Here is a 26483-nt window from a genome sequence, read left to right as displayed (position 1 = left end):
TCTTTGTCTTCTGGTGTTTTTATTTGTTTTTTGTTAACTTGCCTCCACTCTGTGTTTCACCTTGTTGAACATTCTTCTTGTTCTTCTATCAATCCTTTGTTTGTGTTGTCTTCTGTTAACTGGCAGACTGTCCAGCTATGATATTAGATGTAGAACATTCTAGATTATTTCTGCCTTAACCAGCTATCATGTACCAAACTATGTTGTCATGTCCTCAGATGTCTGTGCTAAAGAAAATTCTTAACATCTAAACTATCTAGCAGCGGGGGAAAGAAAAGCCACGGTGCAAGACGCTACCTAAGGCATCCCTAGACCTGCCAGACTCCCTAACATCTTAAAAAAACCTAAATCTAGCAGCGGGGAAAAGAAAAGCCACGGTGCAAGAAGCTACCTAAGGCATCCCTAGACCTGTCAGACACCCTAACATCTTAAAAAACCCTAAATCTAGCAGCGGGGAAAAGAAAAGCCACAGTGCAAGACGTTACTTATGGCATCCCTAGACCTGCCAGACACCCTAACATCTTAAAAAAACCTAAATCTAGCAGCGGAGTAAAGAAAAGCCACGGTGCAAGAAGCTACCTAAGGCATCCCTAGACCTGCCAGACACCCTAACATCTTAAAAAAACCTAAATCTAGCAGCGGAGTAAAGAAAAGCCACGGTGCAAGAAGCTACCTAAGGCATCCCTAGACCTGCCAGACACCCTAACATCTTAAAAAAACCTAAATCTAGCAGCGGAGTAAAGAAAAGCCACGGTGCAAGAAGCTACCTAAGGCATCCCTAGACCTGCCAGACACCCTAACATCTTAAAAAAACCTAAATCTAGCAGCGGGGTAAAGAAAAGCCACGGTGCAAGAAGCTACCTAAGGCATCCCTAGACCTGCCAGATATGAAAACAAACAATAAATTATATCCATTTGAAACTCCTCTTCTTAAATATCCCTCTCACGACGAGGCCTCTTCCCAGGGCGCTCCTCTTCATCGTCTTCCTCTCTTCTTCTCCTCCTGGAGACGCGGTCTTCTGGGCGCTCCAGGGACTCCTCTGGCTCCTCGTGGGTCCGTGGAAGGCTGAAGTCGGGGGGAATCCTCTGGGTGAACTGCAGATGCGGTGAAAGGTGGCCATCGTCTTCATCGTGATCTTCTTCATCTTCAGCGTCTTCCTCTCTTCTCCTCTTCCTGGAGACGCGGTCTTCTGGGCGCTCCAGGGATCCTCTGGCTCCTCGTTGTTCCGTGGAAGGCTGAAGTCCGGGGGAATGCTCTGGGTGAACTGAAGATGCGGTGAAAGGTGGCCATCGTCTTCATCGTGATCTTCATCTTCAGCGTCTTCCTCTCTTCTCCTCTTCCTGGAGACGCGGTCTTCTGGGCGCTCCAGGGACTCCTCTGGCTCCTCGTTGTTCCGTGGAAGGCTGAAGTCCGGGGGAATGCTCTGGGTGAACTGAAGATGCGGTGAAAGGTGGCCATCGTCTTCATCATGATCTTCTTCCTCAGAGCTTGTGTCAGGAGACTCACCAAAACTTGCCCTAACATTATCAGCATCAACCTCCTCCTCCTCATTCTGCTCCTCCAGTATTGCTTCTACGTCTCTACGACTTAGCCCCAACTCTACGACTACGAGGTCTACCTCCTCGCCATGCTCCAGCACAAACTCTATGGCTACGTGGTGACTGTTTTCCCCACCATACCCTATATTCACCACTAGTTCTCTGACTTCCACCTCCTCATTATCATCCGCATTGTCAATGATATTAGACTGATTTAAATTACCCTCATCCTCTATCAAGAGCTGGGGCTCCGGGTCAGGATCAACTGGAAGCGCGGCGTCTGGAACTGTTAGGAAAAAAATCGTTGGACCAGGAACATTAATTAAGGAACATTCATTGAAAAGAAATAAATGCTTTATTTTAGGTTGCTGGATGTGCCTGTGTTAGTTTGTCAGGGTTAAGTAGATTTAATCTATAAGAACATCAATCTGTGAGCTAAAACAACTCAACAAAAAAACATACACAATGCTAGTGGTTTGGTTAGTGTTAAGATAAAAAATAATACTGTAAAAGATCCTATACATACAAAAATACATTGAGACAAACGTTTATTTATAAGACAAATGTGTATATGATTGTGTTCTCCTGTCTCTGCACCAGCCTGAGGACCATTTTTCTGGCTTCACCATCACATTGAGGACTGATTGTTGTAAAGGGGGACATTTTGCTGGTCCTCACATGCTATCTTGCTGACAACTAAGTTTAGAACAAAAAAACTACAATATCCTTTAAATCACAAGACTACCATGAAATTGTAAGTTTATTTTATATCTACCAGTAAATGTTCATTTCACTGTTAAATAGAGCTTAAAATTTTAATTTCAGAAATTTATAAATTCAAAAATAATAATTAGCTCTAAATGGGCCATTTATTTAGTTTATTTCTACAACATCCCCTGCAATTAAACTGTGCTCCCACTAGGGGGCACACACCCCCACATTGGGAACTAAGACATTAAGATAAATTAAGATTAGAGGACATTTTAAGCTGTCATTAAAAACTGTTTTCATTAAACACATACTACCAAATTAGAAATAGTTTCGATCTATAAGATACATTTCTTTATAAGAAAAAAAAAGTGTCATTGGCTGATTTGGTAACATAATCATCAATCTTTGAAGTTATTTTACTATAAGCAGACAATTATCCTAATTGACAGAAATAAAGGCTTGATAACATCAAGGTTTAAATTTCAGATCTATAATTTCTCAGAACCAGATTCTCAGCTTATCAGACCCCCTCTTCAGTGCATCCTAGAGTAAAAATAAAAAACTTTTCAAATCAACCATACTTTAACACCTTTGACCATCCTTTAAAGTAAAAAAAAAAAACTCCTAAAGTTATTTAATGCATTCTACTCAGGTATCCATGGAGACCAATTTGTTTACCACAGCATGGTTTAAAAAAGACCTTCCTTTTCAGGTTCAAATATATTTAAAAAAAAATCAATTTTATCCTGAAATATTTTGTTGTTATTTTTTCAACCATTTTCACATTAAATTAATCAAAGTTTATTCTCTCAAACCAAACTTTGTCTGTGTTTTACATTGCATTCCTCCCATTTCCAACCAATAAAAAGTAATCGAATACTTAGTACGCCTTAAAAAAAACTTTTTTTTAAAAAACACTGGTTAGAAACATATCATTTCCTAAACACATTTACTAAACTAAACAACTTGAGATTCTTCATCTCTTTTTTCTTTTTTTTTTTTTTAGTTAAAATTCAGTTAACTTCCAAAATACTCTTTTTCTTTTATTAAATAGGAAAATAAACAGTTTGGCTTGATTATATTTTATGTTAAATGTCCTTCTATATTTATTTAATGTATTTTTACCAACATTTCCATACAGAGCAAACTTATTTCCATGGCATTTTTTAAAAATAATAGACCTAGCTCCATCTAGTTTTCAAACAGTTCACATAAAATTCAACAAAGATGTTTTTCTGAAACACAAATGTTTTTTTTTTCTTCAAATAATTAAATCGCTGTTAACATTTCTGACAAATTCATTAAAAAAACACATTTAATCTCTGAGATGTCATGGATGCTAGATGCTAAGCTAGCTGTCACAACTTCATGAAAAAACATTAAAATAATAATTTTTCAATATATATATTTTTTATATTTACATAGTAAAAGAGTGAAACAAACCTTCCAGATGATCTCCCCACAAGTTGTTGTCCTCTGGTGGCGTGCTCATCTTTAACAGTTTAGCAAATCACAAACTGCAGCAGTTCAAGCTTCCAGGTCCAGGTCAGAAATGATCCGTTAAAGATGGCTGCCACTTTTACTGGTGCTCCGTTTCCATAGCAGCGGGTGATCGTGCGCACGCGCGCGTGCGTGAGAACCACTGGAAAACTTGCTAATTGCAGTTAATTCGCGAAAAACAAAGCACGTTTTTTGTGCAATAAAATAGTTTCATGCTCACCTAAAGGTGAGTTCAGTCAAAGCTGCATTTAATGAGGCAAAGGAGCGAGTTCTAAAGCTTACTGTCCGCTTTCTAAGTGTTTCTACTTTAAATATTGTGCAATAATTCTGAATTTAGAAAGAAAGTTCAATCCGAATGAGAGAGGTGTTTTTTTTCCCAATCGTTATTCAGTTTTACATCCATGTACAGACCTATTCAGACCTCCGGAGTCAAATAATCTCCACTGTATATGTCCAGTGGGGGACGAAGTACTCAACAGTAGTACTTGAGTAAAGTATTGATACTCGTTGTCTAATCTTACTTAAGGAGGACCTCTGAGAATCCAGGATTCAAATAAGAGTTGTGTTTATTAAAGGAATAGTACACCCAAAACATGATTAGCCTTCATTTTCTACTCACCCCCATGCTGAACAACACTCTGGAGAACAGTAGTGTATAGGATTTCCTGAAAGCGCGCGCCAGCGCGTTCACGACGCTACGGAAGCCGGCAGACCAAACCAGATGAAAGTGCGCATTCAGCGTCTGCTCTGCCAATAATGCAAGCGTAGAAGAAATGTGCTGTTTACCTGTGCAAAGAAAGAAACAACGAAAGAAAAATGTCTGAGGACTTCAGTGTTGAGGAAGAGCATGAGTTCTTTGCCGAGCTGAATGCGCACTTTCGTCTGGTTTGGTCTGCCGCGGTTTCCGTAGACTCGTGAACGCGCCGGCGCGCGCTTTCAGGAAATCCTATACACTACTGTTTATGCTCTAAAAACATTCTAAATGACTTTGTTTCGAGTAAATTATGGACGCTACCCACTCAGGACACTTGGAATACATTGGACGAGCAATATGGAGGAATATTGACACGTTTTTTGTGGACTTTTATGGACCTTTCTGCCTCGGGCGCCATAGACCTCCATTATTTGAATGCCAGCAGACAGCAAGAAGCCTCCCAGATCTCCAGATGCATTTGAGATATCAAAAAAGTACTCCAGAGTGTTGTTCAGCATGGGGGTGAGTAGAAAATGAAGGCTAATCATGTTTTGGGTGTACTATTCCTTTAATGCAGGCAGAGGCACCGTATGGGGATTGGGGGGTGGGGGTGGGGGGGAATTGGTTAGGAAGATTCCAATGGCCCATGACTGAGGGGGGGCCCAAAAAAAGCAGAAAACATACAGTATGTTCCAAGTTTTTTATAACTTACATTTATGATTGCACATTTTTTTTAATCTCCATTGGTAAAACAGTCTTTGCTTGCAGCAATAACAAAACAAAATTCACTCCATAAATTTGTTGGGTTAAGAGCTGTAGAAATCCACAAGTTTGGAACTGAAGGGTTATTTTTTTGTTTCATGATAAAACTTCAATACACTTTATTTATATAGTGCTGAGATCCAACATGACATGTCAAGTCACTTTCCAGGGACAATTCAATCACATGGTTTAAAGGAAAAGCAGCTGGTTGCATCAAGTCGTTCAGTGACTGCAGCTCCTCTCATTGACTCTATAGAAATACTACAGTAAACATGAAGTGACGGTGAAGATGGAAAAACCCTAAACAGGAAGCAATCCCCCACAGCTCAATGTGAGCAGCTTTTTCTGAAGGCCGACTGGAGGTTCAAGGACACAGAAGCAGGCTTAGAAAATGAACATAGAAGCACTGATCTAAAAATACTTTCAGACAGGTAACTCGCTCCATGTGTGGTTCTGTCTGGGAAACAGTTCAGAGGATGAGCTCTGGGCCAGTTTTCATATCAGGATGATTACAGTAAAAACACTTATTGAAGGATTTTACTGGGAGGCAGAGGAAGAACAAGAAACACTGATTTAAATCAGATGGAACCCCGTTATCTTATTTCAAGTGAAGAATTTCTGATTATCAATTTTAAGAGTAAAAATTCTCCCATTAATAATAATTTAACTGTATTGATCCCAGATTGGAGAAATGTATCTCTGAATTTGGTCTCTCTTTGGGGAGCAGTGAGCTGCCATTGTGTGGCCCCCGGGGAGCAATCAGGAGCTATGCTCAGGGACCCGGAGCGGAGGCAGTGGGATTTGAACCGGGTACTTGTGACCTTTTCAGAGCACAAGCGTACTGCTCCAACCCACTCGGCCAACATTCCCCCCCATTTGATCTTATTTTCCTGCTCAAATTAACAGAAATTTCCCAAAATATTAAGAAGCTTTAACTTATTCTTTGCTTGTTTTCTGGATTAGACCAACCCAACCAAAAAAGCTCAACCACAATAAATAGACATAAAGTTTTTTTCTTTATTAGCATTTCTAAACAATAGAGCTGTTTGAAAAGCTTTGTTAGAAACAAACTGTCATTAGTCACTTAGTGTAAATCTTTTTATTGTAGAAAAACATTTTCCTTCTCATGTCAGGGCAGCTAATTTGATCATATTCACCCTTTTTAATAGCAGTAAGACACATAACGGGAAGCTCAGGTAAGCTTTGTCAGCACTTTAAACATTTGTTCAAATAAGGACACATTTAAAGTGACAGGCACAGACAAACTGCTACCTGAGGTAGTGTTTGGATCAGCATTATTCAACAGGGAGGACCTTTGCTTACTGTACAGATAAAATACATGATGACTATGGAATGAGCTGGAAGGAATGACCCGTCTTTACGCAATGAAACATCAGCTCCATGTATGTTGGTTTCACCACAGCTGCACCTCCTTCTCAGAGACGAACCTCCCGTGTGGTTCTGTGGCTCCTGCAGGGAGCAAAGCCAGGTACACCGGCGTGACGGCGCCCTCGTCTGGTGACTTAGGGGCTTTCTGACCTGCCATATCTGTGCGCACCCATCCAGGACAGCAGGCGTTCAGCAAAATCTTAGAGAAGTTTAAAAAAGAAACAATAAAAAATGTTACCAGTTCAGTTGAATCACACAGAGAATGCAAACGCTCTTTTATAGAATGATCTCAAAGAGTTGAGATACCCCGTCATTTGGTCGCTCCTTAGACAGACGACGAGCCAGGATCATGGACAGCGTCTGCAGACAAAACACAGAGACCACAGCAAATGCTTTAAACATCTTAGCTTAGATCAACGGATATAACTTCATAAACATCTCTAGTTTTTAGATATCACAAAACAATATGGATTCTTTAATGGAGTAAAAGAATTGAAACGTTTTTCTTTTACACTGAAGGGATCCTGGATTAGTGACAATAGTCTGAGAGAAGTACTCATTGTCAGGGTTAATACAGTAAAAAGAACATAACATGTTTATTTTTTCTACATTAGAAAAATATAATCAACACATTATCAATGTATTCTGGGTAAATGACATATGCTAGGTCCCGTAGCTTAAACGGCAAAGAGTAACGTTAATCTTTTCTAGGGATGCACGATATTGGGATTTTGGCCGATATCCGATATGCCGATATTTTAAAACTCATGTAGCCGATAACCGATATCGATACCGATGTTAAAGCTGGACAAAAATAAGTAGTCATTGAAAATAGCAGTTTTGTTATCCATTTCTGACACAAATAATATACTCAAATATATTTTCATATGCTGATACCAAATAGATTTTTAAAAACGCGGTATCGATCTATTTTACTTTCAAAATCTCGTGAAATTTCATCGTTCTGTTACAAACTCTCGTGATATTTTGCAAATTCTTGTGAGATTTTGTTAGTAAAATAGATCGATACCGCGTCAATATATCAACATATAAAAATATGGCAAAATTTTGTGAATTTTCGGGGGATTTCGTAGCATAACGATGACATATAGCAATATTTCATTAGTAAAAGAGATTGATATGGTGTTTTTAAATGGCAATATATCAGCATATGAAGATATTGGGATATTTTAATGGATCAATATTTTTTCCCTCGTCTTTAGAAGTTTTTAAATCTGTAAAAAAGAAGTTTTTGAGAAGGAAGAAAAAGTAGTATTTTTATATTTTTTTTAGACTTTAGAAACTCAGAAGCTGATCAAATATCGGGTTAAATATCGGTGGGGTGGCCGATGTCCGATATTCAGTTTTAAGGCCGATACAGGCCGATACCGATAGGGGGCCCATTATATCGTGCATCCCTAATCTTTTCAGTTCAAAAACAATCTGCTGGACTTTGTTTCCAAGTTTGAAGAAGTTTTGCTTCCCATCCAGGACGCTTTTTCAGTTCAAATTGCCAGACTTTATACAGTTGACCACAAACAAAGCCTTGTTATGGCTTAGACACGTGTAAATTGAACCTGACGGGTAAGTCCGTCCCTTTGGAATGGCCTCCTCTGGACTGTACATCTACACCTTATGGACAAAAGACATTCAGTGAGGAGCAGAATGCTCACATTTTGGACCAAGAAGACAGGTGGTTAGAGAGGGGCGTGGGGGAAGCCGTCTATGTTAAGAAAGAAAAAACAACCCTAAACAGAGGGAGTGGACTCAGATTCCAGCTTTGAAAAACCTACAATGCAACAATTGACTTGATCCCTTCACTTTATTATGGCAGTGCAAACCCGTTTACAAGGGAACAGAAGACTCCGCCTCTTCAGCCCGGCCAACAATTCCCTTTAACGACCCCCCTTTCAGAGACATAGACAGGTTTCAGGTATTACAGGCTAACAAAGAAGCCAAACGAACCCCATTCCTAAGGGGTGGACCCGTTCGTCAAGTTCAATTTACATGTTTTCTAAACAGAAATAAAGCTCCGTTTTTGGTCCACTCTATAAAGCATGGACTCAACGCCATTTCTGACATTTTGAATTGAAAAAGCTTCCTGGATGGGAAGCAAAACGTCTTCAAACTTGGAAACAAAGTCCAGTGGATTGTTTTTTTACTTTTTTTTTATTTCTATGAACTGGATGACTGAGAATCTTCACCAGCAGAAATCTTTTCACTTCAAACTGAATTAACAATAAAAATATATTTTTTACAGGGTTATTTTCTGTTTTTATATTATTTTATTAAAATGGAATTTTAATGCATTTTTATTGTTGGTTTTAAATTAAAAAACATTAATGACACACGGATTAAAAGAAAAGTTGTCTGTGAGGAGGGATGAATTCAGCTGAACAGGAAATCCTACCGTCAGTCCGGTTTTGGACACGCCATATGCAGTCTCAGGCCAGCCGTCCTGCTTGTGCTCGTCTTTTTTGGCTTTCTCCACGAATCGCTGCATGAGTCCCACCAGCTCGTCCTCTGTGAGGTCCTCGCTGCGGAAACGCTGCTGGAGCTCTGGGCTGCAGTTGTTCAAAGTACGAGAGCCGACAAAGCTGGAAACGTTCACCACTCGGCCTGAGAAACAGAGAAGACGGCGTCTCAGGAGGGGAACCAACATGTCTGCCGCCAATAAACATGTTTTTTTCTTCTATTTAAAACTTTAAGGCACCTGAAACATCATTTTACAGCTTTCATCAATACAGTCTTGAAAAAAATGTAACCAAAGGTCCTTTTATCTGAACACTGGCTTCTGTTTGCAGCATCGGTAACTAAGGTGCACATTTCCATGACGTATAGAAACACTTCACTGTTATCTCGTCTACAGAATGACCAAACAGGAAAGTGATGTTTTTTAATCCCATTGTTGTTCCACCTGGTTTTCTCCAATAATATGAAGAGAAACTTCCTGTTTTCTAAATGTAAATTTGGAAAATTTACATTTAGATCTACATTTTGTAAATAGAAATAAAAAACAAAAATCTGTTGTTGTTTTTTTCTATGTAAAAAATAATATAAAATAATAATAATAATATATAAAAATAATCTGTTCGGTAAGTGAAACTTAAAAAACATATATTGTAAATGAAAATATAAAGAAAGAAAACACAATACCCAAATGGAAAATTTAATCCAGATATAAAACTTGAAAAAATGTCTTAATCAAAAAATAGGTGTATACTTATATATATATAATTTTTTTTTTGTTTTGTTGTTTTTTTTAAACGCTGGTAGATCTAAGAAAGGAAAAAGAAACAGCTGCTGCTTTGTCCTATTTGAATTTAAAAAAAGAAAAAGATAACGATCAACAGAAGTACTACAATGTGTACTATTGGGAGGACAGGTGTCTGTTTTTGAAAAACCTTGTATAATACTTTTTATTCTGATTCACCATAGGTTGATAAAGATGAAAAAGTTATTGTTAGCAGCGTAAACCAGAGTAAATGTATTGCATTGCAAGTAAAGAACATTAAATGTTTATATTCACTTGCGGTGGTATTTACAAAGCATAAATAAATCATTAAAAATGTCGGCAGGATAGGGACCCTAAAACCCAAACATTTAAGCTTTACATTTACTTTCATTATTGTAAGAGGCCGCTTAACGGACCTTGAGGAACCCAATATGCTATGTTTGTATGTTTTATAGCATCTTAATATATTTCTTAGTTCTTGTTAGTCTGTCGTCTTTCTCTGCAATTTACTTAAAGGTATTGTGGAGGAGTTTTTAAAAGACGTACGTGCACAAGCCCATTTTTCTATTAACTTAACATCCACCACATTTTGGGAAATTCTCACCTGTTTTGCAAACCAAAATGGAAAAGTAAATAACTGAGGCACTGAAAGCCCAAATTAAACATGTGATACATTATTTGAAGCTAACACTTCTGAATATATAAACAAAAATTGGGTGAGTAAAACACCCAAGCCTCATCAGTTCAAACAAAACTCAAAGCTGTTTTTATCTCAAAAATCAGAGGTCTTTTTTGAACAGCAGTACTAAAGACCTGCTTGCTTGTTGGGGCTGCTTTGTCATTTTTACATCTTGACATGCTGCTATATCTGTGTTAACTGGGTTTTGGTGCTCCCTGTGTCCATATAATGAACTAGGTGGTTGAATAGTGGAGAATCTAAGCTTTCCAATGATGTCTAACATGTCTATAGTGAAAACATTTTATCAGTGTAATTTTCATGCAGTCTGAGTTATAAACGCTTTAAAGGTGGCTTTAAGAGAATAAACTAGAATAAGTTTGGATCTTGTACCTCCAGCTTTGATGAGAGGCATGAAGTGAGTCAACATGTCTCTGGTGGCAAAGAAATTGGTTTTCATTGTGACCTCAGCCTGGGTTGCAAAAGGAGTCGTGTCGGCCACTGAGGAGAGAGTCAACATGAAACAACCACAGTTCACTTCCTGTTTCTGCTCCATTTCATTCCACACTAGATACATGAATGAGAAAACTTTGATCTGTGTTCCACAGTGACCTTTGAAAGCTATGGCAGCATTGTTGATGAGGACGTCCACTCCTCCGTACTTCTCCTTGAAGAAAGCGGCAGCTGTGACGATGCTGTTCAGGTCGTTGATGTCCAGCTGGTGAAACAACGGCTTCAGTCCCTCAGAGGCCAGAGACTCCACGGCCGCCTGACCCCGCCCACTGCCAGAGGGTTCATTCATGGCAATGTCAGTTATTTGGTTCAGGAGAATGAACGTCATTGACAATCTATGCTAGCAGCTTAATCCAGAGTTATCTTGGTTTTTATTACATTTAAGAGAAAAAGCAGTCTGATAGGGGAAATAATTAAAATAAATATATTGAAACAAATTTTCACAGTGAGAGCAAAGACTGATTTTATTTGAGACTAAAGAAAAAGTTTGAGACTGAATATTTTGTCCTAGAATAAACAAAAGATAAACTAACATTCGGAAAATTAGTTCTAAGGGGAAAAAAAAAAAAAAAAAAATATATATATATATATATATATATATATATATATATATATATATATATATATATATATATATATATATATATATATAGGGTTTTTTTGCACTCAGAGTGAAACATTTCTCATCAAATCTTTTTCTTCTCTCTCAAAACCTAAGTCTTTGGTTTCAATTCAGGATTTTTCTCTGGGCGTGAAAATGTGTCATGGGGGGCCTGTGTTCCTATTGGCTGACAGAGTGGACAGCTGAGTGACGTCACGTCGAGAGAAAACCCCTCGAGTGACGCCAAGAATTAGGTTCTAAGAGAGAACAAAATGTTTGTGAGAAAGAAATACATTTTCGACAGAAAATATTTTCATTTGAGGTTAAAACTATATTTTTGGGAGAGTTTTTTTTTCCTCTTTTAAATCATTTTCCAAATGTCTATCTTTTATTTGTTCATGACAAAATATTTTGTCTCAAAACTTTGTCTTCAGTCTTGAAAAACATTGGTTTTTATTATTTGTGAGAAAGTTTGTTCTTACCAAATTTTGTCCTCTTTCTGATCAATTTCTTGAATTTAATAAAATCATAAAACTAACTTTTCCTGATATCTATTAATTTGTGAAGGAGAAAAAAGTGAACTTGTGCATTTTAAAGCAGAGACGGGTATCAATCAGGTGAACTACCTACACATCTCTGGAGGTGAGGTAAACGTCCCCCTGGAACTGCTTGCAAAGCGCTCTGACGATGGCGAACCCGATGCCTTTGTTGCTTCCGGTGACGACGGCGACCTTGGTGGACATGACTGCAGGGCGAGACATGAGAGCATGAAGTCCAGCATAGGGGTGTAAATAACAATCGTTTTGTATCGATGCATCGATCCAAAAGCCGACGATCCGATGCATCGACACGTCCGCAAGATAATCGATTAATGTTTTTTTTTCCCCCTCCGGTCTATTTTTATCCATTTGCTCCTGGGCGTAATTCTCCCTCCCGTGCTGCGGTGGCGCTAAACCTATTTTGCCCTCCTACCGCGCTTCCTGGTTATACTCTTACAGCAGTTTGTTGCAGCAAGCTTCACACAGATATTTTTAAATTATGCTCAGTATTGAAGCGTGGTCTGGGCTACACGCTGTGGGTCTAGATACGGCCGAGGCGATGAGGAAGTGGGGGCGAGTTTAGTCCGACGACGGAGGGACAATGGGGCAGAAAGAGCGGAGATTCAGCTGGAAAAAGGGTCCCAGCGTTCTCGCGCACCTCGCTCTTCTAGCGGGTCAAACTTCACGAGTTGTTTTCCGCAATTTCGGTCATAAAAACAAAACAAGCCGGCCTCCTGTCTGGTGCACTGTTTGCGGTCAGCTACAATCTGGGAGAGGTGCAGCGGAGCGTCTCTCAAGGGGCAGTGACGTCAACACTCTGGAGCCTTTTTCTTCTTCTTTTTTTTAATGGCGGTTGGCAAACAACTTATAGGTGCATTACCGCCACCTTCCAGAATGGAGTATGGACCAGACAAACTATTATATTCTCCCTAAAATACCCGTTCTTCTTAGAAAATTAAAAATACCCCCAAAAACTACATCCCCAGATGACCTTTGAAACAATTCCCTTATATCTAGTTTATTTTTATTCCTGTCTAACTCTCTACACAACATCTCTCTTTCCTGAATATATTTATTACATTCTAAAAAAATATGTTGGACAGTTTCTCTGGAGCCGAGGTATTGCATTGAACTCATTACACTGATATTGTGCAGTATTTTTGCAGTATTTTTTGATGCAACTTTTCTACTTCTGTTATTTGCTGTTGTTTCTAAAGAAAATGCATAATGATATTACAGCTTTCATTGATTTATTTCAAACTTGAAACTTTGTTTAGCCTGTAAGGTGTAAAAAAAAAAAAATAATAATAATAAAAAAAAATTAACCGATTAATCGATTAATCGAATCGAATCGTGGTGTATTCTTAAGTATCGAAAATAATCGAATCGTTGGGTCAGGAAATCGATACTGTATCGAATCGCCATGATGGATGAGATTTACACCCCTAGTCCAGCAATGAGCAACAGGAACCTGAACAAACATCTGGATTGAAATCATAAAACATCCTAATATTCCCTCTAACCGCTCGGTTCCACTGAATGATCAGAGCGCTGACCATCCAACCCTAAACCTAGAGCTTGGATGTTATTTCACTGCTGCCTACTGGACAGGGCCTGCCTTATAATAATAATAATTGAACTTTATTGATCTCACTATAGAGAAATTTACCTCAGCGTTTAACCCATCCCCTTGGGGAGCAGTGTGGGGTTAAGGGTCTTTGCTCAGAGACCCAGAGTGGCAGTCTGTGGGAGTGGGACTCTAACTGAGAACCTCAGGATTCCAAGATCTACGCCCTACCAGGCCACCACCCCTCAACTGCAGTGTGATCTAAAGTACTGGTCATTACATTTCTCTATTGACACAAACTGTTAACTAGTTAGATTCTATTTTAAATAACTATTATTTTAAAATTACATTTAATTGTTTTAGTTCTATAAGTGGACATTTTACTTTGTAAAGTGAATAGGAAACTTGTATAAGATAAACAGAAGCGTTTCACCTACATGTATGATATATTTTGGCCTTCCACAAACATCAGGAATCACATCATGATTGTGAAAATCATCCCACTGTGAGAAGCCCTGTCCTAGATTTAGTTATTCTAGATCCAAAATGAACTGTATGTGGTTCTGTTTGTGAATATAAACACTGAATAAACTCCTCAAGTTCTCACCTAAATAGGCCCATTAAACCACCAGTTTAAAGGTTCTACTACTTACTTACTAAAAATATATTTTTTGTTTATTCAGTCAATATTTAATACAGCTGGCAGGTTAAATAGTACAATTATAATGATGTAATGTTTTAATTCAGCATATTATCACAAATGTTCTGAATGTAAGAACAATTTCCTCTTGATACAAGAGGAAATTTTGTTTTTTTTTAGGGAAATTGACACTTATCTATTAAGTGGTTAGTAAGACAATAAGATTAATCTATTTTAGATTCATGGATTTATCCATAACTTTGTACAAATTGGTTTATTTACATTTATGACAAGGAAACAGAAATGGGCAGAAACAGACATAAGATACAAATAGTTAAGAGGCAAATTTATCTACAAACATTCTTATGAAAATATTGTTCTTAAGCACAAGAACACAACAAAATTGATTTTTAAATGTTAATATTAAAGAGTGCAAACTGACAGCATTTTATAAGTTTGTCCATCAAAGCAGACGGTGGTCGGATCAAATCCCCCCCCTCCCCCCATGAAGGAATGTGCTGCCATGTTTCTTCCACCAGCGAATGGTGCCCTATAGGTGCCCCCTACAGGCCCAGTTAGGTTAATGAATATGCTACTGGTTGCACAGGTTCTAATCTGGCCAAGAATTTACTCTCGCTCTTCTAATCCCCTTAATCTACTCTTTTCAGACGTTAAGGGAAACTCCCTATGTTGTGACTTTTTGCACAGTTTCTTACCTTTCATAACTATTGCAAACTTCTCTGTGTTTCTGTCAATGCCTGAAATTGAAAAGCCTCTTTAAGCTTTAAGAAAATTACATCATCACTTCTATTCATCCAATGTAGCAGAGCATTTTCCCAATTTCTCTCAGCTACACTCAACTTAAATGCATTAACTAATTTACAGAGTAGCAACTATGTGTGTAAGCTCATACTCCAGTACTTTAGCTAAAGTAATATTTCAACAGCAGGACCTGCACTTTGAATTTAACTCAAGTTATGATAAGCGAGCTGCTTGTCCACTGCTGGTTATACATTATGGTATATTGCTGAACATAAATCCTGAACAATGGTGTGTTTTTAAAGTCCTCCCACTGTTGTTTCCAATGTTGAAACTAGATCAATGTTTAACATTCAGCCCCAAGAAATCAGCTAAAAATGTTATTAGAGTGAGGTTAGCAGCGGTAACTCCCCACACAGACTCTGACCTTTAAAGATTCGTTTTATTTAAAACTGTTTCAAGCTTTGTTTGCCTTCCATACAAGGTGTAAACTGCGTGTTTGTTTGTGTTTGAGACTAAAATCTCATAAAATAAAATTCCTCTCTAGTGTTTTGTCTGGTTCTGCTGGAGGTTTCTTCCTGTTCAAAGGGAGTTTTTCCTCTCCACTGTCGCTACAAGCATGCTTAGTGTGAGGGATTGCTGAAGCATCACTGAGTGATGCAATCAGCCGGTTTTCCTTAGATAGTAAACTTTGAATCAATCTAACTGGATGATCTGGTGAACTGAAAAGAACCTTGAGATGACATGATGTGATTTGGAGCTATAGAAATAAACTGAATTGAATTAAACATTACTTGCCAATAAAGCTTTTTCTGTATCTGACTTCATTAAAGCTCCTTTTTAATGTCAAAATGATCTAATCTACTCATAAAACTATTTTATTATTAGTAAGTATTATTCAGATCAACAAGTAAAGCACTGATTGGTATTTCTATCACTTTATAAGACCTCCATTGTAATTAGGTTTCTAGTTTGTTGTTAAAACACAAGCGTCAAAAATAAAACATGATCTTTTTAAATAAACCTCGTTACAGGCAGCTGGGCATAAACTCGATCTGCATGAATGTCTGCTCTACTTTCTGTAAACTCAGTAAAGATAATATTAGAAGTTTGGGGGTTAAAACCAGGTTAATGATTCCAGAAGGAGCAGAAGCTGCTTCCTGCTTTCACTCACTTCCTCGGGAATTTGCACGTCAGCAGGAAACACGTTTGCTTAAAACAATCAATAGATATTTACATTTCTATCACCAATAAAGCACCTTACTTGTGTGTTGTCTCAGAGCTGGACTGAAGCTGGAAGATAAGGAGCAGTTTTCACCGCGCAGCAGAAAACATCAACAAGGTGGGAGGAACCGGAAGTTATAAACAGGAAATACATTCCTCTTCTTCTTCGTCTTTGCTATTGTGGCGGATCGCAAGCATACCGCCACCTACTGTACATGAGTGTGTAGCAACATTACCGTACATTAATAAAAATCTATTTTTTTATTTTGTATTCTGTAGATAAATAAATAATGATTTCCCCAATCTTTAAATATCTTTTATATTTATATTTCCCAATATTCCTTTAAGACTCCATTCTTCTTAATTTCTCCCTTTCATGTTCATAAGTTTTACAGTTCATCAGTACCTGTTCTACATTTTCCTTTTCTCCACATTCTTCACATTTATCATTATTTTTCCTCCCTATTAAATATAAATTGTACATAATACATTCCCGGAGAAGAGAGTATTTATAATTTTTATTTTAAACTTAGTGACCGATCGAGAATTGCAAGAAAACGCTAGACCTGTATGCAAGACTGCTTGAAAAAATAAGATCAGTATAACTTCACATGATGCTCCACATTGCGACTTTACTCTCATAATTTTACAACTTTATTCTCCTAATTTTACGACTTTGTTCTCATAATTTTATGACTTTATTCATTTAATTTTACGACTTTATTCTCATAACTTTATGACTATTCTCATTGCGACTTTATTCTCATAATTTTCCGACTTTATTCTCATATTTTTATAACTATAAAAACTAGATATATTTTTTTATTTTAAGAATAATGTCATAACAATACGAGAATAAATGCGTAGAACTGCGAGAATGAAATCATCATCATGGCTCAATCGGCATCTGACGGTGTTGCGCCAAAGTAGTGTCGACCGCTCCAAGATGGCGCCACCAAATCTCGTCAGCGCCCAGAGACCCAGCTGACTGGTGGACTGCGGTCTGGAGGCTAGTTGCACTGCGCAGGTGTACTGCGCACACCCGGAAAAACAAAAGCAAATCCAGCAAAGCATGGATAGAAGGATAAGCCCCGTTTCTCGATCGGTTAGTGCGTTTATTCACGTAAACTCAACAGGTTCGGTTTTATTTTTCAACAATTTCCCTTAGAAATGACAATTTCTCTGTAAACACCGCAATCTGTGATGTTTTTTATTTCAAGTCTTTCAAGTCTATAAATGGTTCTTAAATGGGTCTTTCCCACACCAAATATAGTATGTATGTGCTCTAAATAAAGTTTTCCAAATAAAACAAATCTGATCATTTACCTTTTCTACTTAGCTCTAGACTTAGATTTATTTGTCATTTTGTTTACACAAGTGTAAAACAAAAAGAAATTTCGTTTGGAACAAATCTAACATCTATTTTAACTAAAGTGGAAATATTAGATCTAGGGCGAGCAGTTGTCTCCAGGGATCATCTAATGTAATCTCAGTATTAATCCAGCTGTTGTGGAAGGCTTCACAGGTTAGTTAGAATCAGAAGAGTTTGATGAAGGCAAACAGGTCAGAAATGAAGTAAAAGAGAAGCTTAAAAAGCAATTAGATTAGACGGCAAACCAACTAAGATCAAGCCTGACTGACACGTTGGAAAAGTAGCAACTCAGGAGAGAAACTCGGTGGGTTTTACCTTTATTTTTTTTTTAGATGAAGCCTCTTATCTGCCAGACAGAATGTCAGAGATTATTGAAGTGTTTATAATGAACTTGAAGTTAAAATGTAATTGCTATGTCGTCCCTGACCTGGTTGAAGCCATGACAGGTCGCAGCCGCAGAGCTGGAAGGGCTGCCAGAAAGAGGAGCCAGAAACGTCAAGGTGGCGTCTGCTCAGGTAGAAAAAGATGTTCCTTCGTTCCTCCGCAACACTGATCCATCACAGACATACTAACACTCTTCGTTTTGTTCTGACCTCTCAGTCTCTCTAGGCCACCAGCCTCAGTACGTGAGGCTGATGAGGTTTCTTCACCGGAGAGGATTCTCCCAAACACTCCTGCAGCCGGCCCTGTTCTCTGGTACCACTCTGCTCTGCTGCCTTTGACATGTTGGCATTAGGAAAAGTCAGGTCAGCTGTTTCCAGGATGTCCTCAGATCTCAGGAGAAATACTGAAGACATCAGACCGAATGATCCCAGATGTCACACATAGAAAAATGCATTTTATTATATTCTAAAACTTCAGTCAGGCTCTTCAGCCTGATTCCATCAGGAAGGAGGCTGAGAAACCATCACCCACCTGCCTCCCTATTAACTGTCATCTCCAGGAGTCTTTGGCCCATTCTATCTATGAAATCAGTGCACTTTATAAATACTCAGGGACTCTAGAAACCACTTTTTTTTTAACCCATTCACTTTTTCTTCATGGTCTGATGTCTAAGGATATTTTCCTGAAATGTCCTATGATGTCCTAAAATCTACAGAGCTCAGCTGCTTTATCATCAATGAGGTTATCTGTAGAGATTATTTCTGCACCATTTCAGGATGCATCATTCAGCATATTTGTATTTAGCTTGTGATGGAATAGAAGAAAGTAGAAATAGTCTTTATTGTTCCCCAGTGGAGAAGTTCATATCTAAGCAGCATGTTAATGGGAGCATTTAGATTCACACAATAAGGTAAAATAAACTGTGTTGTAATCTGTCTTATTCTCCAGACACAGGCAGAGGACTGCAGACGCTTCAGACTATCAAGGTAACTTTTGGCTAGTTGATAAAAATCTGTTTAGAATAATTGTGAATCAAACTTCTTTACTTTCCTGGAGGTTTTTGTGTTTTTTAATCTAAATGTAAAAACTGCACAGAGAAGAAATAATGTGCACAAATTCAGAAACGTTTCTGTCTCCATGTTGACCAGCCAGGCCAGCTGCTTGTTTCTCTCCCAGAATCCTGCCTCCTCACAACATCCACCGTTCTGAGCAGCTACCTGGGGCCGTTTATCAAGAGGTAAAGGAACAGATTTCTCTGAAATGGCCTTTTTTTTATGAGGGAAGGATTTCATCAGCATGTTGAATCTGTGTCTCGTCTGCAGCTCCAAGCCCCACCTTTCTCCACTTTTGGCGCTCTGCGTCTTCCTGGTGTGCGAGCGCCATCGTGGGGAGGCCTCTGATTGGTTCCCCTACATCGACGTGTTACCCCACTCTTACACCTGCCCCGTTTATTTCTATGATGACGTCCTGGATGTCCTACCAGCCGCCCTGAAGAGGCGGGCCTTAGAGCAGAGGGAGGCAGTGCGGGACCTGCACTCCTCCAATCAGGATTTCTTCAGGTTGGCTGAGCCTATTTGAATGAGTAGATGAAGATGCCTCTATTATTGACAGTATAATTCATACCTTAAACTGATTGATTCAACAAACAAATAAACAGGCAACTGCTGCGAAAAGGATCAGCTTTAAGGACTTAAAGAAGGAACCAAAGTACTGAGAGAGTCCTGCAGGAGGTGGAGCATCTGAATATGATCCAATCAAATAATTGTTTTTTTTTTCCTAAACATCAGGGATTATAATTTAATGTACTCAGAGAAATTTGTGTTCATTTAAAGATGTTTCAGTTATTTTTATATCTTAAAAGAAATCACACAAGCATTATGAAGTATTAGGGGTATGCTAAGAGGTATGTTTGTTCTGGTAATTAAGAAAATCAAATAATAATATAATGAGATTAAAGTCATAATGTTAGGTCTATTATTATTTAAATAATAATTTATTCAAATAAAGGTTTGATTTAGGCCTAAAAGATTTAAATAGTAAAAAATATTAGATTAAAGTTCTGAGCTTTAAAGGCGGACAATTACGAGATTAATCACAAAATTAATAGTCCTAATTTTAGTCCTAGGAGATTAAAGTTATAAAATTGTGAGATCATAGTTGAAATATTACCAGAATAAAGTCAATGAAAAGGAATACTATTAAGTCTATGAGAATAAAATTGTAACATAATGAGATGAGTTGTAATAAAACCAGAATAAAGTCGGACATGACGAGATTAAAGAACAATTATTGGAATTAGCATTCAAGTCCTAAAATTATGAGATTAAGCTAATAATATTACCAACTTAAAGTCATACTATTATGTCTATTATAATAAATGTATAATATTAACAAAATTAAGTCCTGCCATTAAATGGATTAAATTTTAACTTTACAAGAATAAAGTTGTGATATAACGAGAATAAAGTCAAAATATTCAGAGATTAAGAAGAATCCTACTTCAATGTAAACTCCTCAGAAAAAGTCATCTTTCCCCTCAGTGAAACGGCTGCAGTTTGGGTTTAATCTATCCAAGCTTTCAGCTTATTGAAAACAATTTTTTTTTTCTCATAATGTTTTTGGCTCTAATATTATTATGACTTCATTCTCATAATCGTATGTCTTTATTGTTGCATTAAAAAACCTCCATCTTATGAGGTAAACACCTGATCAGTCCTGCGTAAAAACTGATATTTACTAAATGTAATGAGCTAATAAGCAGCATTAGGATGATTATAGCTAAGAGGATTATGACTGTGATGAGAATGCTGATTCTGGGTTAAAGGCAGAATTGAACGGCCTGTTCTGTTTTATAGAACGAATCAGATGAGGTTTAAAGCTCTGCCCCCTATAGGAGGACAAAGAAGCTGAGCTGCATTCAGACAGAAAGTGCCACACAGTGAGGCATGGTGGGGGCAGCATCATGCTTAGGGGGGCGTTTGAAAGTAGCATTAGGGGGGAAACTAATGTGGTAGAGAGAGACCTATGGCAAGAAAATCAAAGCAATATTACGTTTCTTTATCACATCAAACCAAAGACAGTAAAAGTGTTTTTGCATCAGTCCAGCTGAAGCTGTTTGTTTGATGGGTCCAGGACTCTGCGTCCGGTTCTCCGCCGTCCCACAGAAGACGTGTTCACATACGAGGCGCTCAGGTAGAGAAACGAGCAGACCTTCAGCAAACCTCCCTTTTGCTGCAGCCCCTACATAACGCCCCCCTCCTCCCCCTCCTCAGGTGGGCGTGGTGCAGCGTGAACACGCGCTCCGTCTTCATGTCCCGCCCGGCCAGCAGCTTCCTGTCAGGACCAGACGATCACGCTTTGGCCCCTTTTCTGGACCTGCTGAACCATCGTCCGGACCTGCAGGTAAGGCGGAGTGTTCAGTCTGAGCTGTAGCTGCCGCTTCAGCTCCCAGCTTCAACCTCTCCCACCAGGTCACAGCAGGTTTTAACCAGCTGACCAAGCGCTATGAGATCCGGAGCGTGTGCGGGACACCGCGCTACCAGCAGGCCTTCATTAACTACGGTTCCCATGACAACCAGCGCCTGCTGTTGGAGTACGGATTCGTGGCGGCAAACAATCCTCACAGCGTCGTCTACGTGGAAACTGGTAACTCAAAGCCTCTGATGGAATGTTTTTTTTTTTAAGTCTTTAATTGATTTTCATCTTTGATCTTTTCCCATAATTCCTCAGATCTTCTGTGTGACGTTTTAAGAGGCAATAAGAGTTTGGATCAGAAGATGAAGTTTCTCAGGGAGAATCAGTTCCTTCAGTACGTTTGTTGCCATGTTTCTCCTTTCTCTTCTTAATCAAAGGTATTGTGGAGGAGTTTCACAAATGTTTTCTCCACTTTAAAAAAAAAAACGCACATGCACGACCCTGTACCCGCTCCAGAGAGGGAACGCCTATTAAACACGTGCAAGTGTGTGTTTATAAGACAGATGATCACGGCTTTTTGCTTTCCCTCGGTCACATATGTCCTTCTCCACTTCGCGGGGCCTGCTCTAACTGAGAGAAACAAATAAATCTTAGACTTTTTATTTAGTTTTCCTTCAGGATAAGAAAAATATATTTGAACTGAATTAAGTTTAGCCCTAAACTCACCAGTCTGTCTAACAGAGGCAGTTGGATGGTTTTAAAGAACGACTGGCTTTAGTGATATGAATCATAAAATTGTACAAAACAGTTGTATGAAACACACAATCATGAAAATAAAATACATGCAATAAAATAAAAAATAAAGTAAAATATAAATAGCAATACTTGGCCAAGTGCTAATTCTCATCTCTAGATATATTGGGTGCACCCTCTTAATCTGAATTCAAATTTTTTATAAAAAATAGATGGATTAAATTCAGGTCCAATTCAGGTTTGACTCCACATCCTTCACCTGAGGAGAATGTCCACCACAGCGCTCTGTTCTAATGTCCGAAATAAATCTTGTAAAAAACATAAGGTCTTAAATCCCAGACTTAATCCTGTACTAACCCTAAGGTCACAGGATGGTGAAATACACGTCACACCCTGTGGGTCACAGAATACAGTGGAACGTATCTTTTTGGCTGGTCCTGTTTGTGTTGTAATGTGAAAAGCTGAACAGCGTTACTGGGTCCAGCAGTTCTGCCAGAATCACTTCCAGCATCAGGATCTGCTGGATCACAGCAGGACGATGAATTCATCCCAGGGGAGTCACAACCTTTTTGAAGGTTGGATTCTCTTCCTTTATTTACATTATCAAATGACACAATGTTAACAAAATATTATGAGAACTTCAATTTAAACAAACCAAGGGGGACTGATGGCCTAGTAGGTTAGAGCGGTGCGCTTCTGCTCTGAGATGGTTGCAAGTACCCGGTTGGATCCCCACAGCCTGGGTTCCTGAGCAAGACCCTTAACCCCACGCTGCTCCCCGGGCGCCGCACAGTGGCAGCCCACTGCTCCCCAAGGGGAGGGGTTAAATGCAGAGGTAAATTTCTCCAGTGTGTGATCAATAAAGTTCTAATATATATATATTGTATTTTAAAAATCATTGCCAAGTAAAAGGAACAGCAATGCATGTGCCTGACTGGACCTCAATGCATTGCTGCTGAAAGTACTAATGAATCAGCCAAATCATGCACACATTAGCTCATACTGACACAAGGAAAAACACGGCCAGATGATGTCTCTCTCCATCTCTCGCCTCGATACTTAACATCCCAACCAGTCAGTACCTCACTGGATAAGCTGATGCAAATTGAAAGAAAAGTTTAGTTGTTTTTTTTTTTTGTCCCTTTCTCAGTTTCCCTTTCCTCCATCCAAGCCTCACTTTGCCCTAATCGCCCATTTGTGTCTGAAAAACTTCCATTTAAAGACAGTGGTTCCCATAAAGCAAGATGCGCCCCCTGGAGGAGAGGACTGTAACTGCAGGGGTGTTAATAGAAATTTAAGACCCATTTTCCAAATTCTTCTTCTTTTAATGTATTGATTTAAATGTTAGATTCTGGTCCACAGTAAAATAAACAGGTAAGAAACAGAGACACACTTGGTAGGTTTGTGATTCTTTGAAGAGGAGTGATTTCAAGGGGTGGGTTGGCTCAGAAAGAAAGGTATGAAAACCAGAGCTGGAAGAATTTTTAGAGAAACTTAGAGATACATTTTTTTCTCGTCCCTGCAGTAATCTGACGGTGTCCAGCGAAGGTCCCAGTTGGAGGCTGATGGCGGCTCTCAGGCTGTTATCTCTGCCACAAACCTTATAGTAAGACATACTTCCAGTCTTAATCCTCTCCGAACTCCGTTTGTCATCTTTGCCACGTTATGTTTTAGTGAAATGGGTTTTTGTTTTGTTTTTTACAGCCACCTCTGGAGGGCAGCCCTGCTCGGTCAGGAGGTGGATGAAAAGATGGAGGCGAGGAGCAACCAGATGGCCAGGACTGTGTGCCAGAAGCTGCTGAACGAATCACAAATGGCTCTGCAAAAGGTGCACAGAAACATAGATGATAGTGTTTCCTATAAAAATGGGTCTGAGACGTTTGTATTTCTGCGTACGCTCAGATCGCCCAGCTTCTCGCTCAGTGCGGGCAGCCAATCAGGGAGCAGCTGGAGGTGGTGAGAGCGTTACGGCAGGAGGAGAGGTGGATCCTGGAGAAATGTTTGACGGCATTGAAGGACTCTGTACGTCCAGAAGATGAGACGTCCTCCAGCGAAGCAAAGATGGGAGCAGAGAGCTGCTGAGAAGACTTCCTGCAGCGGGAGCTTCCTGCTCCAGCTGCAGTTCACAGACTTTCTCAAAGTGCCTTGCAAAAGTATTCACACCCTTTGAACATTTTTTATCAGACTCACTGTGTTTTAGCAGGGTTTTATCTAGCAACAGTGTCCATGAAGATGAAATTAGATGAGTTTTAGAATTTTTTTTATAAATGTTTGCAAAATAAATTTTTTTAATGTTTTTCATTATATTCAACTTCTTTTCCCTCTGATGCCCCAAACAGAGATATAAAAAAAATCTGGTGCAACCAAATACTTCTAAAGGCTAGCTATTAAGCCAACCTATGGAGTGACTATAGTTCATTTGTCTGTAAGTGAAACTCAGCAGAAATCCAGCTGGTCTAGGACGACTTCAGAGGAAAAGGAACGCATCACAGAGAAAACTCAGCTTCTGAGCCATCTTAATGCCACCATCAACTTAAACCGAAGCTTAGAGCAAAGAGAAGCAGTCTAACTTGGCTGTGGTGGCTCTGGAGGGGCTGCAGCGATCCTCTGTCCAGTTGCCCTTTGCAGTAAACAACAGGGGGCGCTCTAACCAAACATAACCTTCTTTCTGGTCTCCATGCATGAATAAAAAATGATCAATCTGAGCACTGAGACACGGTGGTGGCAGCATAATACTGTGAGTGTAGAGAAGCTGTTCAGAACTGAAAGAGAAAATGGAGCCAAATACAGAGCAGTACTAGAGCAATATCTGTTAGAGGCTGCAGGAGACTTTAAGATGGGTGACCAGCTGTGAGCGTGCAGCCAGGGCTGTACGGGGGCCTAAAGTCCAGAACTAAACTGAAGTGAGAATCCAAAGCTGGACTAATCCACATTCACAGAGTTTGAGCTAAAACCTCCTGGCAGACATGAACAGATCTGTAGATCCTGTTTTAATGCATGTTTACAGGAATAGTTTTAGTATGAAACCTGATTAACATGCTTTTATTTTAATACAACAGTGTTTGATTATATTTTGACCAGTGGCGGCTCTAAACCTAACTTAGAAGGGCCCGGGTGAGGCCAGGGATTTTTCATATGGGCAAAAAACTAAGAATGAACCCCAAGCATCACTAAGACAGTGAACCATTTCAGAATTCTGTTTCCTTCAAATGTACCGTTTGCCATGCAGTATCCAGGAGCACTAATGCTACCTGTTAGCTAACATTTTTTAAACATTCATTTCTATACGTGTCGTTTATTTTTCTGGTAACATTTTAAATTTTTTCCAGCTCCATTTTCTATGGATGCATTGTTTTTGAAAAATTGATAAATGTGAATAAAAACAATGTAGCTCTGACTTTTAAAATGTATAAATAAGACTTATTGTTTTCTGAAACAATTAAGAATTAAATTGAATTAATATTTTCTGATTATTCAAGAAAATAAAAGAGGTGACTAATAACAATGAAAATGAACAATTATAATTTATCTTTAACATTTTATAGCTGCAGCAGTTTTCCATCCATTTTTTTCCCCAAGTATTTATTCACACTAGGCTGCTCAGTGTAGTGGTGGGTAGCGCTGCTGCCTTGCAGCAAGGTTCCAGGATCAACTCCTGGCCCGGGGTCTTTCTGCATGGAGTTTGCATGTTCTCCCCGAGCATGCATGGGTTCTCTCTGGGTACTCCGGCTTCCTCCCACAGTCCAAAAACATGACTGTTAGGTTGATTGGCTTCTCTAAATCCTCCTTAGGAGTGTGTGTGAATGGTTGTTTGTCTCTGTGTTGCCCTGCGATGGACTGGCGACCTGTCCAGGGTTTACCCCGCCTCTCGCCCACTGACATCCTCAGATGGATTATTATTTATTTAAACCCATCAGTGGATAGAAAAGCCTTTACTGACATGGTAATGAAGCTTACCAGGGCTGGTTATTATTACCTTAAACATATTCAGAATGATGCAATGACTACAGAACTGTAGTTTAAAAAAATATATGGAAAAGATTAACAGTTATTGTAACTATTAACAAAACAGTAACTTATAGTTTCAACAGTTGCCTTTATGACATCCACTTAAACCTTTTAGTCATCTGATAAAGGCTTGATAAGACAAATTACACAGAGAACCTCTAAAACTGCCTTACAATACTGTGACAATCAGAACTTAATTAAAA

The 26483-nt window shown here is 38.9% G+C and overlaps 3 protein-coding genes across 4 annotated transcripts; 1 reads left to right on the top strand and 2 right to left on the bottom strand.

Moving 5' to 3' along the window:
* Positions 1 to 905: 905 nt before the first annotated feature.
* LOC119777766 lies at positions 906 to 3754 on the bottom strand. The gene is made up of 2 exons (XM_038276771.1): positions 3694 to 3754; positions 906 to 1825 (listed from the first exon to the last, which is right to left on the bottom strand). The coding sequence occupies exons 1-2, from the start codon at positions 3740 to 3742 to the stop codon at positions 906 to 908; spliced, it is 969 nt and encodes a 322-aa protein (XP_038132699.1). The 5' UTR covers positions 3743 to 3754.
* Positions 3755 to 6286: 2532 nt separating this feature from the next.
* Positions 6287 to 16507, bottom strand: cbr1 (carbonyl reductase 1). 2 transcript variants are annotated; one of them, XM_038276766.1, is made up of 7 exons: positions 16390 to 16507; positions 12251 to 12365; positions 11119 to 11288; positions 10900 to 11007; positions 9006 to 9214; positions 6902 to 6955; positions 6287 to 6794 (listed from the first exon to the last, which is right to left on the bottom strand). In XM_038276766.1, exons 2-7 carry the CDS (start codon positions 12361 to 12363, stop codon positions 6621 to 6623), a joined length of 828 nt encoding a protein of 275 aa, XP_038132694.1. In that variant the 5' UTR covers positions 12364 to 12365; positions 16390 to 16507; the 3' UTR covers positions 6287 to 6620. The 2 variants fall into 2 exon arrangements, with proteins under 2 accessions (XP_038132694.1, XP_038132693.1); XM_038276765.1 differs by lacking the exon at positions 16390 to 16507 and having other exon boundaries at positions 12251 to 12384.
* A 1329-nt stretch (positions 16508 to 17836) lies between these two features.
* On the top strand, positions 17837 to 25206 carry setd4 (SET domain containing 4). The gene is made up of 14 exons (XM_038276764.1): positions 17837 to 18025; positions 18159 to 18236; positions 18322 to 18417; positions 19054 to 19091; positions 19254 to 19342; positions 19428 to 19664; positions 21238 to 21297; positions 21378 to 21507; positions 21576 to 21750; positions 21835 to 21913; positions 23798 to 23878; positions 23977 to 24100; positions 24175 to 24361; positions 24395 to 25206. The coding sequence occupies exons 2-13, from the start codon at positions 18161 to 18163 to the stop codon at positions 24352 to 24354; spliced, it is 1365 nt and encodes a 454-aa protein (XP_038132692.1). The 5' UTR covers positions 17837 to 18025; positions 18159 to 18160; the 3' UTR covers positions 24355 to 24361; positions 24395 to 25206.
* The last annotated feature ends 1277 nt before the right edge of the window (positions 25207 to 26483 follow it).

This window comes from Cyprinodon tularosa, unplaced genomic scaffold, assembly GCF_016077235.1.
Source record: "Cyprinodon tularosa strain WSP-4 unplaced genomic scaffold, ASM1607723v1 ctg127, whole genome shotgun sequence".
Classification (NCBI taxonomy): domain Eukaryota; kingdom Metazoa; phylum Chordata; class Actinopteri; order Cyprinodontiformes; family Cyprinodontidae; genus Cyprinodon; species Cyprinodon tularosa.
This window is presented reverse-complemented; position numbering and strand designations above follow the sequence as displayed.

Excerpts from the sequence above, each read along its gene's own strand:
- LOC119777766 (XM_038276771.1), bottom strand. The coding sequence starts at position 3,742 with ATGAGCACGCCACCAGAGGACAACAACTTGTGGGGAGATCATCTGGAA. Across the intron at positions 1,826-3,693 it reads GTGGGGAGATCATCTGGAAG|TTCCAGACGCCGCGCTTCCA; the intron begins GTTTGTTTCACT and ends TTTTCCTAACAG.
- cbr1 (XM_038276765.1), bottom strand. The coding sequence starts at position 12,381 with ATGTCTCGCCCTGCAGTCATGTCCACCAAGGTCGCCGTCGTCACCGGA. Across the intron at positions 11,289-12,250 it reads TACCTCACCTCCAGAGATGT|TGGGCGGGGTCAGGCGGCCG; the intron begins GTAGGTAGTTCA and ends ACCCTCTGGCAG. Across the intron at positions 9,215-10,899 it reads GCCTCTCATCAAAGCTGGAG|GCCGAGTGGTGAACGTTTCC; the intron begins GTACAAGATCCA and ends TCTGTTTCTCAG.
- setd4 (XM_038276764.1), top strand. The coding sequence starts at position 18,161 with ATGACAGGTCGCAGCCGCAGAGCTGGAAGGGCTGCCAGAAAGAGGAGC. Across the intron at positions 18,237-18,321 it reads TCAAGGTGGCGTCTGCTCAG|TCTCTCTAGGCCACCAGCCT; the intron begins GTAGAAAAAGAT and ends CTGACCTCTCAG. Across the intron at positions 21,751-21,834 it reads CGTCGTCTACGTGGAAACTG|ATCTTCTGTGTGACGTTTTA; the intron begins GTAACTCAAAGC and ends ATAATTCCTCAG.